At 46.9% G+C, this 15837-nt stretch overlaps 1 protein-coding gene across 1 annotated transcript; it reads left to right on the forward strand.

The window, feature by feature from the left end:
• The first annotated feature begins 2393 nt into the window (after positions 1–2393).
• LOC106815198 lies at positions 2394–4577 on the forward strand. Its single transcript, XM_014819628.1, has one exon. It carries the CDS (start codon positions 2394–2396, stop codon positions 4575–4577), a length of 2184 nt encoding a protein of 727 aa, XP_014675114.1.
• The last annotated feature ends 11260 nt before the right edge of the window (positions 4578–15837 follow it).

Raw genomic sequence — 15837 nt, forward strand, 5'->3', positions numbered from 1 at the left:
TCAAGCATGCCTGTAATGTACGCGTGTGAGCAGGCCGTGCCTGGTATGCTACGCGGTGGCGGCGGTGCCCTGTATGTTACGCGTGTGACAGCTGCTGTATGGTACGCGTGTGCAGCGTGCTCTGTATGTACCGGCACGCCTATGTAAGCTTGGCAGCGTGCCTAGTATGTAGCGTTGTGGCCAAGCTGTGCCTGTGTATGTACGCTTGTGCAGCGTGCTGGTATCGTAGGTACCGTTGTGCAGCCGTGCCTGTCTGTACGCGTGTGGGCAAGCCTGTGCTCGGTATACGCGTGGCAGCGTTGCCGTATGTACGCGTGTGACGACGGTGCCTGTATGTATCGCGTGTGCAGCGTGGCCTGTTATGCTACGCGTTGTGGCAGCGTGCTTGTGATATATGTACGCGGTGCGCGTGCTATATGACGCGTGCGCTGCCATTATGTATGTATGTAGTACGCGTGCGCCAGCGTGCCTGCTGAATGTACGCGTGTGGCAGCGTGCCTGATTTGACGCGTGTGGCCAGCGTTGGAACTGTATGTGATGCACGCGTGTGGCACGTGCTGTATGTATGTACGCGTGTGGCACCCGTGTCTGTAACTGTAGCCGTGTGGCAGCGTGCCTGTATGTATGTACGCGTGTGCAGGTGCCTGTATGCTACGCGTGTGACACGCGTGCGCCTGTGAGGTACCGCGTGTGGCCAGCGGCCTGTATGTACGCGTGTGGGCAAACGCTGCCTGTATGTACGCGTGTGACAGCGTGCTTGTATGCACACGTGTCGCAGCGTACCTGTAGTTACGCGTGTGGCAACGTGCCTGTAGTACGCGGTGCAGGGCCTGTATGTATGTACGCGTGTTGGCAGGCGTGCCTGTATGATGTACGCGTGTTGACAGCGTGTGCCTGTATGTACGCGTGTGGCAGCGTTAACCGTGCCCTGTATGTACGCGTGTGGCAGCGTGCTCCTTGTGGTGTACGCGTGTGGCACCGTGCCTGTATGTACGCGTGTGGCAGCGTGCCTGTATGTATTAACCATATTAAATGCATATTCATTAGAAAATATAACTCCTCTGGTAAAATATTGGTCATGTGTAACAGTGCGGCGCGTAGAGTTTGTAATTAGTAAAAGTATTGTATAAGAATTGTAGCGACAGGACTTTAGCGCAACATTTACTGTAATGAGTACGCGAGCGCGATGCTAGGTATCAAGAGCAGATAAAGAAGGAGAGCGTACAACGGTAAAATGCTGAAACCATGCTGCAGTATTAGTCGATAATAATTTCCCGTGTTATTCTGACGATTTTTTGCAGTATTATTGATTAGCTGTGTCCGCATGTCCCTACGATGTCCCTACGCTGAGATAATGAGCGGTGAAAATCTGGTATTTTCGCCGAAAACCGACTGGAGATCAGTCAGTTACTGCGGTCTGTCTCTCGAAGTGTTATTACTCGGAAAACTCGCGTGTTTCCGTCAATGATTGACAAATGGAATGAATGACGTTCTGTTATTGTTGCCATAGTTGATGACCCCCACCTGTGCCCACCTCACGCCCACCTCACGCTTGGATGTATAGTAAACTCTGGTAGTATTACGTGCGAGTCAGCGCCACTATGGCGCTACACAGCGGCGACCGGAAGCAACACACTGGAAACACTTCGAGAGACAGACGCAGTAACTGACTGATCTCCAGTCGGTTTTCGGCGAAAATACCAGATTTTCACCGCTCATTATCTCAGCGTAGGGGCATCGTAGGGACATGCGGTTTGTTTTATATGAACAAGGTAAGACAGCTAATCAATAGCACTGCAAAGGATCGTCAGAATAAAACGGGAAAAGTTTATTAATTCGACTAATACTGCAGCATGGTTTCAGCATTTTACCGTTGTACGCTCTCCTTCTTTATCTGCTCTTGTAGGTATTATGCGTTGGCGCTGCTGTCGCAGAAGAAAGGATACGTTTTAGTAGAGAACAAAGCGAGGCTTGGCGCGCATTTAGTTGGAGATTGTTTGTTTGTGTAGTTTAGCGAATTTGGTGAGATACCGGCAATATTTGGTAGGTTTAGTGTCAGAAGTTATAAATAAGTATTTTGGAATGTACGGGGAATTTGCTTGAATAGCTATTAGTCTATCTTGTGTGTATACACGAATGTTTATCGTATCAAACATTGGATTTATGTTCGATTTAGCTCGTCTAATTTACCGAAAATATCCTACTATACGCGCCGCTGTATATGTACTAGAGCCAACGAAGTTATTATTGTTTGTTTATATTGCAGTAAACCACTAGATGAATACAGTCATCAACTTGGTGCTTATTTGTGCGTGACTAGTGCGTTTAAAATCAAGGGCCGAAATTCGTGACGCTACATAAAAAGTTTACAAATACTGGTATATTTTCTGGATATGGCAGACCTCGAAAGCCTGAAAAGATCCAGAGCTGGTTACAAAGGACTTGTGACAAAGTTGTATACAGAAGTAGAGAGATTGCTGTGTTCATTTGACAATTTCGATCTTGTTAAGCAGAAAGTACAGGATCTCCAGAGGGCGTTTGATCAATTATGTGCGGTCAACGAACAATACATTAGTGAAGTAGATTCGTCCGAAGCACTTACAGTGAACGAGGAGTTTGAGACGCAACATCGAAACAAGGCAGAGTTCGACCAGCGAATAGAAGACTGGATGAAACAGAGGAATTCACCTAAATCTGTTCGTTCTGAAAATGGTTCAAGGAAGTCAGATCAGAAGAAAAAGGGTGCATTATTAGAACTGAGACTACTACAAAGAAAACATGAGTTAGAGAGAAGGAAACAGGAGTTAAAACAGGAAGAAGAACTTTTAGAAGTTGAGGCAAAGTTAGAAAGAGAAAGGCTGGAAGGAGAGTTATCTGATGAAGACGATGATGGCAACCGTGGCGACATCACTATTGCCAAGCGACCAGATGACCGATTCTTCGCAGGAGGGATAAAACCAGAGCCCGATGTACCGGCCGCCAGATACGTAAATACGAATCTTGAACCCAAGATTGAAGCCACAAGTGGCAGCACACAGCAGGTACTACAGTCATTGGCAGCAGTCATTGATCTTCCTCGTCCGGAACTTTTGACCTTTGATGGGGATCCCAAAAAGTATTTCAAGTTCATCAGTAATTTTGAGACAAGTATTGGGAGCAGGAATCTGGACGATAGGATAAAGTTGAGTTATCTTATTCAACAATGCTCTGGACCAGCAAGGGACTGTATCGAGGATTGTGTTATTTTGGATCATGGATTTGAGCGAGCTTGTGACATTTTGAGAAGGCGATTTGGGAGAGCATACATCGTTGCAAATGCCCATATCTCTGAGATCGTTGATGGACCTCCACTGCAAGGGAATGATGGGAAAGGTTTGCAGAGGGTAGCTGATGACATGAGAAGATGCGAGTTGGTCTTGACGCAGATGGGGTATCAAGCGGACATGAATAATACCGAGAATCTTCGGAAGATTGTACGACGGCTGCCTTTCCACATCAGAGCAAGATGGGTAGACAAAGCAGATAGGTTTCTTGAAGCTGGTGTGGAGCCCAATTTTGCTCACTTGACCGAATTCGTAGAGGAAAGGGCCAGAGTCGCGAACACCGCTTATGGTCATGATCTGAATGCATCCCCAGCACACAACAGTAAACCAGCTCTGAGAAATAGTCACAGTAGCAGAAGAGGTACATCTTTCTCTATGCAAGGCAACAATGTAGGACACACTGATTATAACAGAGTTTCAGATTCAGGGAGATGGAGGAACAATAGCTGTCCCTGCTGTTCTGGTTCACATCAGTTATCAGCTTGCAGAGCTTTCAGCGAGAGACCCTTCGCTGAGAGGAGGAAAATTATGCGGGACAACAAGATGTGTGACAACTGTTTCAGGAGAGGACACTTCGCAAAGGGGTGCATGGAGAGAACGGCATGTGATGTTCAGGGTTGCAAGTGGAAGCATCACAAATTGCTGCATCCGCCACCTATGAATAGAAAACCCGATGATCAATACGGTAGTGCAAGCTCAGATTCCAGGAACTCAAGACCAGAGAAACAGGATTCCGCAAGTGGAAACTGTGCTTCTACTATGGCCAACAGAGACAGCGTGTGTCTTAGAATTGTGCCAGTTCGAGTGAAAGGTCGCGGGACTAAAGAGACTGAGGTATATGCTTTGTTGGACAACGGTTCAGATATCTCATTGTGTACAAGTAGGCTCGCCGACCAATTGGGATTGCGTGGGAAACCGAAAACTTTCTCCTTGACAACGGTTTCGGACCAGAATCACTTGCAGACAGGACGAGAAGTTTCGTTGTCTGTGAGTGGCTTGACTGCATCGGAAAGCATAGACATTGATAGAGTTTGGACGGTTAAGGACATGTCGATTCCCATATCAAGTATTCCAAAGAAAAAGGATGTTGATACATGGGGACATCTTCAAGGGTTGAACTTGCCAAAGATTGACAAGAAGGAAGTTTCACTTCTCATTGGAGCCCAACGTACCAGAAGCCTTTTGGGTATTGAAGAACGACGTGGCCGACGGAAGGAGCCATACGCAATCGCTCTCCGTTGGGGTGGTCGTTGATGGGTCCGATTGGAAGGGAGAATGAAGCTGACAGACAAAGAGCTTCCATTAATTTCGTACACAGAGAAGAAGACTCCTTGTGTCAACAAGTCGAGAGATTTTGGCAGATGGACTACGATGAACCCAAAGTGAGTGCTGATCGGGTGATGTCAGTAGAAGATCTCAAAGCGTTGAGTAGAATGGAGAAGTCGATTGTTCACATCGACGGCCATTATCGTCTAGACCTACCATGGCGTAACGAACCTCCATGCTTGCCAAACAACAAACAGCTTGCAGAACGCAGGTTGGAGTCTCTTAAGAGAAGATTCCAGAGGGATGAAGAATTATTCCGAGAGTACAAGAGCATCATTGAGAGCTACATTGAGAAAGGGTACGCTACCAAGGTGACCTCAGCATCTGACGCAGAGGGAGGTACATTCTGGTATCTCCCACACCACGCCGTTGTTCATCCGCACAAGAAGAAATTGCGAGTAGTCTTCGACTGTGCAGCGAAATACAAAGGCACCTCACTGAACGATCAGCTGCTACAAGGTCCTGATTTGACCAACAGCTTGGTCGGGGTTCTGATTCGGTTCCGTCAAGAGCCGATCGCTGTGAAAGCTGACATTGAAGCCATGTTTCACCAAGTGAAAGTGACTTCTGCGCACTGTAATGCCTTGAAATTTCTGTGGTGGGAGGAAGGCAACCTCGACAAAGAACCAGAAGAGTACCGCATGAGAGTTCACCTGTTTGGGGCGACGTCGTCGCCTAGCTGCGCAAACTTTAGCTTACGGAAGACAGCTGAGACTAATGCTTCACACTACGATGCTGAGACACGTGAAACGGTAGAAAGAAACTTCTACGTCGATGATCTTTTGAAATCTCTCAAGTCAGTGGGAGATGCTACGAACATTGTTCGACAGTTGTGTGACCTACTAGCAGAAGGCGGATTCCGGGTTAACGAAATGGATTAAACGAACAGCGGGAAGTCTTGGGTCAAATAGCAGAGGAAGACAATAGTTCATCACTAGTCGATATGGACTTGGGAGATTTGCCAGTCGACAGGGCATTGGGTGTGCAATGGAACACTAAAGCAGACACATTCCAGATTGCATTGTAAAGAAGCAGAAGCCCTTCACAGACGAAAGATCTCTCGGTCATCAGTTCCCTGTATGATCCTCTGGGGTTTGTGGCTCCTGTGATATTTCCAGCAAAGAGATTACTGCAAGATCTCTGTGAACAGAAACTTGGGTGGGATGAACCTGTAGGCGAAAGAGAAGCAAGGTGCTGGAAGGTATGGCTTGACGGGCTAGACCTGCTGGATGGCGTATCGATACCCAGGTGTTTGAAGCCGGAAGGATGCGACATGCCCGCCACAGTTCAGTTACAAGTTTTGCAATTTTTGCTGACGCCTCCCAGAGCGGATATGGGGCTGTTTCTTACTTGAGGTTCGTCGCAAATGACAGAAGACTCACTGTTTCTTATGATGGGGAAATCACGGCTAGCTCCCTTGAAGACCGTAACTATCCCAAGACTTGAACTGATTGCAAGCCGTAGTGGCGGTGAGATTGGATCGGACGATTTAGATCAGAACTGGATATTCAAGTAGATGAGTCGATATTTTGGACAGACTCAATGATAGTTCTACAGTACATCAGAAACGAATCCAAGAGGTTCAAGACATTCGTTGCCAATCGTCTGGCAATAATCCATGAAGATTCGATGCCGAACCAGTGGAGATATGTCAATTCCGATTTAAACCCTGCAGATGACGCGTCAAGGGGTTTCAGATCTAGTGAGAGTGAGAAAATGAGAAGATGGTTGTCTGGCGCAGGCTTTTTGTGGGGAGACGAAACCTGCTGGCCAAAGCAACCTGACTTTATATCTGACGTAGAAGAGAAGACCCTGAACTCAAACAAGAGACCAAGTCGGTTTTCGCTGCTGTCAAGGAGGATTACATGGAGACATTGCTCAGTCGCTTTTCATCTTGACACAAAACTCCAAAGAGCGGTGGCCTGCGTGGTTGCTGCGCTCAAGGAGTATTGCTGATAAAGAAGGACGCTCGCGTGAGTGAGATTAAGAAGGGAAAATATTGCAAAAGTAAAAGAATGCGAAAATGCTACACTGGAGATTGTCGGAAACGCCCGCGAGAAAGCTTTTCTGAATCGACGTCCGGCGAAACAGGAACCTCACAGGGGAAATGCAACCCTCTTCGGAAATTGAATCCCATACTTCGTGGTGGAGCTCTCAGGGTAGGCGGACGACTAGAAAATGCGCCGATTGGGTTTGACGCGAAACACCCACTCATTCTACCTAGTAGGCATCACGTGACGGATCTGATTATTGAGCATTACCATTCCTTGGCTGGTCATTTGGGACCAATGTATGTCTTGTCATTAATCAGACAGAACTTTTGGATCTTGAAAGGACATGCAGCTGTGAGACGCGTGGTAGGGAACTGCTTCGACTGTAAAAGAAGAAATGCCCCCCTGGGAGAGCAATTCATGGCACCCCTACCTGAAGTAAGGTTGACACCAGAAACGGCGCCATTCACCTCAGTAGGAGTTGACTACTTCGGGCCCATGGTGGTGAAGCAAGCTCGGAGTCAGGTGAAAACGTTATGGTGTCTCTTCACATGCATGACAACCCCGAGCGTGCATATCGAGATAGCACACAGTCTTGATACTGATTCCTTTTTGTTGGCTCTGCAGCGATTCATCGGTCGCGAGGTAGACCAGAGAAAGTGTATAGTGACAATGGGCACCAACTTCAAGGCTGGTGATCGAGTATTTGAAGGAGCCTTGAATGATTGGAACCAGAAGAAAATTGATAGTTCACTTTCCCAGCAAGACATTCAGTGGCATTTCAATCCCCCAGGTGCTAGTCACATGGGGGGCGTGTGGGAAAGGATCATCAGGAGCGTCAGACAAATACTGAACGCAATCATGAGAGAGCAGGTGGTCACGGACGAAACACTTTTGACTGTAATGGCGGAGGTCGAAAGAATTCTGAATGACAGGCCACTCACACCAATCAGCAACGACCCGATGGATCAGAAGCCGTTGACACCAAGCGATCTTCTGCTTCTCCGATCAAACACGAGTTTACCCATGGTATTCCTCAAGAGCGGAGAACGTCTAAGGTGGCGTCAAGCACAATATCTGGCGAGCCTTTCTGGAGGAAGGTGGAGAGAGAATATTTGCCTTCCTTGCAAGTGAGACAAAAGTGGATGTCGCCAAAGCGCAACTTAAGAGTTAATGACATGGTGCTGGTTGCGATGCAAGAATGCCAAGAGGACAATGGCGCTTAGCTCGCGTGGTTCAGGTGTTTGCAGATAAAGCAGGATATGTCCGCTCTGCAAAGGTGCGGACCTCTGCGTCATGTTATGAGAGACCCATTACAAAGCTCTGTTTCTTGGAGGGTGATGATCGGCCACGTCCGGCTCGTGAAGGTACGGACTCTGCAGCGGGTGAGAAGGCACCATCACCTGATTCCCCAGACGTGTGTATCCATCCTCCAGAGCAGGAGCCTCTTATGCAGAAGTCAGTCGGTGTTCCAGACATTGGAGATGGCCAGCCACCTAGTGCGAGACGAACCAGGGAGGCTGTTCGTGTACGACGTACACCAAAGCGATTGGCGGACTATGTACTTACATGAGTGCTTGCTGAAGTTGAAATGTTTGGTGTTCATTAGACAAACATTATGTGACGAAACCTTGAGAATGTTTCCTTACGTTGACGGGAAACTATCACACTGTGACAAATGTCAGATCTTTTCGAATTGTTTTATTTCAAATTGTTGAACCAGACTTGTATATGCTGTATATGCTAGCAGATAGCTAGTTGTTTCGTATTTCACGAAGGGTTGTTTGTGATCGCTCTGTCGCTAGTATAGTTAAGATTAATGAACATGTGTATGTATGTGTGTTGATTAGGGGCCGGGATGTAGCGACAGGACTTTAGCGCAACATTTACTGTAATGAGTACGCGAGCGCGATGCTAGGTATTATGCGTTGGCGCTGCTGTCGCAGAAGAAAGGATACGTTTTAGTAGAGAACAAAGCGAGGCTTGGCGCGCATTTAGTTGGAGATTGTTTGTTTGTGTAGTTTAGCGAATTTGGTGTTAATTGGGCGCAGTAATTCTACAGGAGGGACGCCCTGTGGCGTATGCATCTAAGTCTCTCACTACCACGGAAGTTGGTTATGCTCAGATAGAGAAAGAGCTTTATGCGATACTGTTTGGCTGTAAAAGGTTTCACCAGTATGTGTACGGAAAGCAAACATTGGTAGAGACGGATCACAAACCGTTGACGGCTATCTTTAGCAAGCCTTTGCATGTTGCACCGCCACGATTGCAACGCATGTTATTACAGTTGCAGAAGTATGACATTGTGTTGAAGTATGTAAGAGGAACGGAGATTCCGGTGGCTGACACGTTGTCACGCAATTTTGTGTCGAATACATACCCAGAGTTCTCGGATAAGCTAGAGGTACATGTGCACACGGTTCTGTCATATCTGCCCATCAGTGACGTAAGATTGCAGGAAGTAAAAGCTGCTACGGCTGCAGATGCGCAGTGTGAGTCGTTAGTGCAGTGTATTATGACAGGATGGCCTCGTTTAAGGAAAGATTGTTCCCCGTCTGTCGTCGAGTTTTGGAATATTCGGGATGAGCTGACCATTCTTGATGGCATCATCATGAAAGGTCATAAGATTTATATTCCTAGTGAACTGCGTACACGGTTTCTAGAGAATATACATGCAGGACACATGGGAGTAGGAAATGTCTCTCGAGGGCGAGAGATATTGTGTTCTGGCCAGAATAACGGCCGAAATCACAGATATGGTACTGAGGTGTGAAGTGTGTCTAGAGCGTAGGAATCTTAATGTTAAGGAACCCCTAACGTGTCACAAGGTTCCTGAGTACCCATGGCAGGTTGTTGCCAGTGATTTATTTCACCTGGGAAGGGAGTGATTATTTAGTTGTTGTGGATTACTACAGTCGGTTCTTTGAGTTGAAAAGTTGACTAGTACGACTAGCAGTTACTTCGTCAACCGGCTAAAACGCATTTTCTGCAGATTTGGAATACCGGAGAAGTGTGTGTCGGATAACGGTCCGCAATATGCGTCGCAGGAATTTGCACGCTTTGCGGAGCAGTATGGGTTTGTGCACCCAACGTCTAGCCCCATTATCCTAGGTCTAATGGTCTCGCTGAGCGCACTGTTCAGACAGTAAAGAGAATACTCAGCAAGGCTAAAGCTGATGGTAAAGACTATTGCATTGGTGTACTCGAGTACCTTACTACCCCATTGAGCTTGGGTTATTCACCATCACAGTTGTTGATGGGGAGACGACTCAGGTCGGTTGTCCCTACGTCAGCGCAGTTACTGAAGCCCAGCACCCCTGATCCATCCATAGTGAGGCAGCGGATACATGATAGCCAGCATAAGTATAAGCAGTACCATGACCAGTCGGCACAACCGCTCTGTCCTTTGGAAGTTGGCGATGGTGTTAGAGTACAGACTGGTAATGGGAGGTGGATCCCTGCAGTGGTATCCGGGAAGCATGATGAGCATTCATATGTTGTGTGTACACCAGATGGTGCTGTATACCGGCGGAATCGGAGGCATCTGGTGAAGCCACCTTTGTCGGCTATGTATCCTGCTATGAAGCAGAATGGGGATGGTGCTCTGCAGCCTAGCGTTAGTGTCGATGAGAAGCTACTAGCGTCATACAACCCTGTCACATCCGACCCGCCTACACAAATCTCAGCAAAGCAGCCTGAAGTTAAGAAATCGGTGTCCAGTGAGACTCAGAGTGATTCAAAAAGGCTCGATTCTGGCTTATACACCACGCGTTATGGTAGGGTGGTAAAACCCAGAGTGATACCATCTATGTAAATAGTTATAAGCTATGACGTGAACATGGGGTAAGTGTATTGTCAATCATATATAGTTCTTTATGTTAAATAGTGAGTGGCAATTATACGTTGTATACTGAATGGCTTAATTTGTGTAATTTCTTTTGAAAACGGGGGAGATGTTCTATTGTTACTGAATGTATGCGCGTGTCATGCGCAGTTGGTGTTTGTATAATAAACGCCACTAGTTGTACGTGGCTCCAGCTAGCCAGACGTCTTGTCTTGTTTGTCCACGTAGAACAGAACAAGATACCGGCAATATGTGGTAGGTTTAGTGTCAGAAGTTATAAATAAGTATTTTGGAATGTACGGGGAATTTGCTTGAATAGCTATTAGTCTATCTTGTGTGTATACACGAATGTTTATCGTACCAAACATTTGATTTCTGTTCGATTTAGCTCGTCTAATTTACCGAAAATATCCTACTATACGCGCCGCTGTATATGTACTAGAGCCAACGAGGTTATTATTGTTTGTTTATATTGCAGTAAACCACTACATGAATACAGTCATCAACTCGGTGCTTATTTGTGCATGACTAGTGCGTTTAAAATCAAGGGCCGAAATTCGGGACGCTACAAGAATCATACGTGATTTTTGTGTGCGTAACCGTCAGGCTAGCAAGGCACGCCGTAAAAGTGAAACAACATTTTTACACCGCGTTGGTGCACTCGTAAATATTAAGTAGGCAGACTATACTAGTGTGGAGATCTCGGGGGTGTATAACTTACAGGAGTAGTAGACTAGACCGGGATGGACAGACCGAACTCACCGTATGGATATAATAACCATATATATCAACTAAAGGCAGGATAAAATATAGACAGCGTGTAAACATTGGGGCCTGGGCGCGTCCATCTTTTACTGCTGGTGCTGCCGCCTGTCGGGCGAGAATAAGGAAAGTTACTTAGGCTGGGGTTACGCAAAACAATCGGTGCCAGCCACGGGCGTAATGAGTCATGCACGGTACGGCCAGGAACGGATTGCGCAACGCCGTAGGGGGGGGGGGTGTTGCCAGCTAGTATTTAAGGCGCACAGAATCGCGGCTAGAGGCAGTTAGGTACAGGTCCAGGAAGAAGAGGAAGAGGAAGAAGAAGAAGGGGAGGAAGCAGCCGAGGACGAAGAGAAAGAGGGAGAGTTATTTTTCAGGGATAGGTTATAGGTAGGAAGACGGGAAGAGGAAGGAGAGGGAGGAAGAGGAAACAGAGAGAGAGAGAACGGCAGCGTTGTAGCGAGAGGATAGGAGCACAGGTTTTCAGGTAGGTGTAAACCGGAGCCGAACGGGAGAGGGGAATAAAACGAGCGAAGAACGGAATTCTGGTAGAGCTAGGAGCGACTGCGAGGGAGATACCTGGGAGACTGCTTGGGTCCACGCGAAGCAAGGATGAATGTGAGGGAGGAAGACGGAGCCGGCGACGCGTAGATATTAGACGGGATCGATAAAAGGTCCGCTGCATATACGAATGCAGGGGAATCATTTGTACATTAGTAACACGCAATAAAAGCTATATAACCGTATCGTTAACCGAATCTCACCGTGTTCTGTTTAACTGGTGCTACCTGTTATCTGTTACGTGTCATCGCCGTCCTGCCTGATACACCGACAGGAGCGGACCCTGAATCTCACTGCTGGACACACGTTACGAACTAACGTCTGTCGAACCGTAGTCGGCTCTACCCTAGGGACACTACAGGACTACCGCACACAACATGGCGGCCCCCATGTAGGGACTCGCCTATCTACATCGTTAATTGATGAGCTGGCAAAACACCACGAAAACGCACACTAATAGGCAGCAGACATCACAAATAATTATACAGTCACAAGCACGGAACATTAACCCATACTCCGGTTCCCAGAGAGCCACCCTGCCACCGTGCTGGGAACCCGAGCGTCCGGTGCCACCGCTACACCTGCTAGAGTACTTATTATATGCGGGGAAGCATGAAGGTATGGTTTATATGTATAATTAAGAACTTTAATAGCGTTAAATTGTTCACAAATAGATAAATTTACTGGAAATCCTAAACTCCTCATTCAATTACTACTATTCATTACTACAGTCGCACCCCGTTAGTACGAAACTGACGGGCCAAAGAAAAATAATCGTATTAAGTGGGTTCCGTATATTATATTAGCCTTAATTTGAAGAGAAAAACAATGGATTACAAGGTGTGTACAAAGTGTTTTATATAGAAATGAATATACCGGGACAGAAAATATTATGTTAGTAACAGGATACTTGTATTATTGTCTTCGTATCAAGTCAATATTTTACTAAGAGATTACTATGAATCGGGCCGGGATTTAGAGAAATCATCGTAGTCTCATCAGCGTAACGAGCGAATATGGGCTCCGGAGGCGGCCATTTCGCGAGTATGTATGAAAGTGATGTAGGTTGACGGGTAGCTTTTAGTAGTGTTCAGCTCGCAGACTTATGCACTTTTGTATGTGTGCATATATAAGTAGGGTGAATATATAATGAAGTGTTTATACTTGTGAAATAACCCCCTAGTGTGTTAACACCAGCTTCGGAATGTTTTAGCTCTGTACACTGACTTTCCAAGTAGCTATTCAGCTAGCACAAAACGAACCGTCGGGTTACGAACAACACATTGCAAGAACATTGATCAACGCAAGGCTTAGAACTCTAACGCTCACTCCATACGTTTGGAGCGGCGACATCAAGAACCACACTTGACTATACGATCCGATCCCCCGCATCATTTCACACGCGCTAACACACTAACGTGGCCAGGTTGTGTACTGGCTGGTATATGCAACGGGGACCTGACATGCAAGGTCTACTTCCTACTTTTTAAGTGAGGTCTACTGAAAAATATTTATTATGTACATCTATGCTATGATAACTCCTCTTCATTTTAAATGCTTAGTCGTTGCAAAATATTATTATTCTCGGGAGATGTAGCGCACGCGCGAGCACTGTTCCAGGCGTGCAATACGGGCTGAAGAAAACTGCATAATATAGCTTGCTGAAGGTAAGAGGGGTGGGAGACTGATGACAGGCGACAGGGAACGTAGCTGAGTGGGCGCTGGCAAAAGAAGCAGACCGAACGTGGGTACAAGGGAGGCAACGGGGAGGACAAGAGGGGATAATGTTGGAGTTTTGCTCCCTCCAAGCTAAGGCGCTCTCCTAATTATAAGCCCAGGTGCACGAATACAAATTAATTCCAGAAATCTATGCTGAGATACCCCATAACCATATTAAATGCATAATCATTAGAAAATATAACTACTCTGGTGAGATATTGCCCCATGCGCTAACACAGTAACGTAGACAGATTGTGTACTGGCTGGTATAGGAAACAGGGACCTAACATGCAAGTTCTCCTTCCTGCATCTTAAGTGAAGTCTACTGATGGAATATTATCATGTAAATCCATGCTCGGATAATTCCTCTTCATTTTAAATGCTTAATCTTCGCAAATGATTATTCCTTTCGGGAGATATAGAGCATGCGCGAGCACCATTGCAAGCGTGTAATAAGGACTGAAGAAAACTGCATAATATAGCTTGCTGAGGGAGAGAGGGGTGGGAGACTAATAACAGGCGACAGGGAAGGTAGCTGAGTGGGCGCTGGCAGAAGAAGCAGACTGGGCGAGGGGCAAGGGAGGCAACGAGGAGGACGGGAGGAGATAAAGTAGTGGGTTTTGTTCCATCCAGGTTAGGGCGCTCTCCTAATTATAAGCACAGGTACCCGAATACAAATTAATTCCAGAAATCTATCTGAGATACCCCATTACGCGTGTGGCAGCGTGCCTGTATGTACGCGTATGGCAGCGTGCCTGTACGTACGCGTACGCGCGTGCGCGCGCACGCACACACACACGCGCGCCCGCGCGAGAGAGAGAGAGCGAGAGAGAGAGAGAGAGAGAGAGAGAGAGAGAGAGAGTGAGAAAGAGAGAGAGGGAGAGAGAGAGGGAGAGAGAGAGACAGAGAGAGATACTCATTCACACACGCGCGCGCGGCCGCACTCACGGACGGACGGAGTGAGAGACGGATGGTAGGAGTGAGAGACGGACGGTCGGAGTGAGGGACGGACGGACGGAGTGAAGGACGATGGACGGAGTGAGAGACGGATGGACGGAGTGAGGGACGGACGGACGGACGGAGTGAGGGACGGATGGTCGGAGTGAGGGACGGATGGACGGACGGAGTGAGGGACGGGCGGACGAGTGAGGGACGGACGGAGAGAGGAAGGGACGGATGGATAGAGTGAGGACGGATGGATGGAGTGAGGGATGACGGACACTCACGATTAGAACATTGTATATAACAAGCACCTTACTTCAGCACAACAGTAAAATGTCCCGGACCCTACCTAACTGAACATGCCTCAAATTAATTAACTAATTGCAATGGAGATTTTGTTAGGTAAAGAGTTCCTTGTCAACAGCTTCCTTCACTGCTTGTTAACTTCTGTGAGGCACGCGTCCGAATCCCATACGATGTGAGCGACCCGAGACGTTTGATTTGATTGAGATGCAACGACACATACTCCAGAGACGTTACCACAGCAGCGCAGACATGCTCTCTAAATAATTGACGTGACATTAGGCTGTTCCTAATGGCAGACTATGGATTTATTCTGTCGCGTAAGCACTGTGTGTGTATGAATGCGTGACTGTTATTGCCGAGCTGACGCACACTAACCCAGATGTAATCCGTGGAAGTGATGCAAGTGTAATTGAATATGATATGGAGAGATGGTCAAATATGGAGCACTGGCCGCGCATAGAAGAGAAGTGGCGCGCGCAGAGGGAAAAGAAAAGATAACATGGTGATCCGTGCGCCATAATGCAAGCCAGCGCATGGATCCAAAGAAAAGACTAGGTGACAAGAAGGTGTTCCTGCTCAGGGTCATGTAGGAACCGCTGCATGATATAAGTCTATTTCACGCGACTGTGCCTTATTTCCCAAGTCCGCTGCGCCTTGATGAACAGTACTAGTAGAGTTCATTAAGCATTTGAACTCGTAAACGATTTTTATTTCGGAGTAAATAAGGCTACGTGTGTTAAAATATATACTGAGTGGACAGCGGTAAATACAGCACCCGGCTGTTAGATGCGATATGATATGACTACTAGGCACTTAGGATATGACTACTAGGCACTTAAAAAAAACAAAAAACTTAACCTAACCCTAACCTAACCTAAACCCTAAACACATAAACTAACCTAACCTAACCTTAAAAAAAAAAAAAATTAAATTAAATTAAAGTGCCTAGTAGTCATATCATATCGCATCTAACTGCCGATTGCGTAAATACATACCGGCTGATATACAGTCTGCAGCCGATATACGCGCGAAGCGCGCAAACGCCGCGCAGCGGCGACACGCA

Source organism: Priapulus caudatus, unplaced genomic scaffold (assembly GCF_000485595.1).
Source record: "Priapulus caudatus unplaced genomic scaffold, Priapulus_caudatus-5.0.1 Scaffold1061, whole genome shotgun sequence".
Classification (NCBI taxonomy): domain Eukaryota; kingdom Metazoa; phylum Priapulida; class Priapulimorpha; order Priapulimorphida; family Priapulidae; genus Priapulus; species Priapulus caudatus.

What these genes read in the sequence shown, in the direction of transcription:
- LOC106815198 (XM_014819628.1), top strand. Translation starts at nt 2,394, where the DNA reads ATGGCAGACCTCGAAAGCCTGAAAAGATCCAGAGCTGGTTACAAAGGA.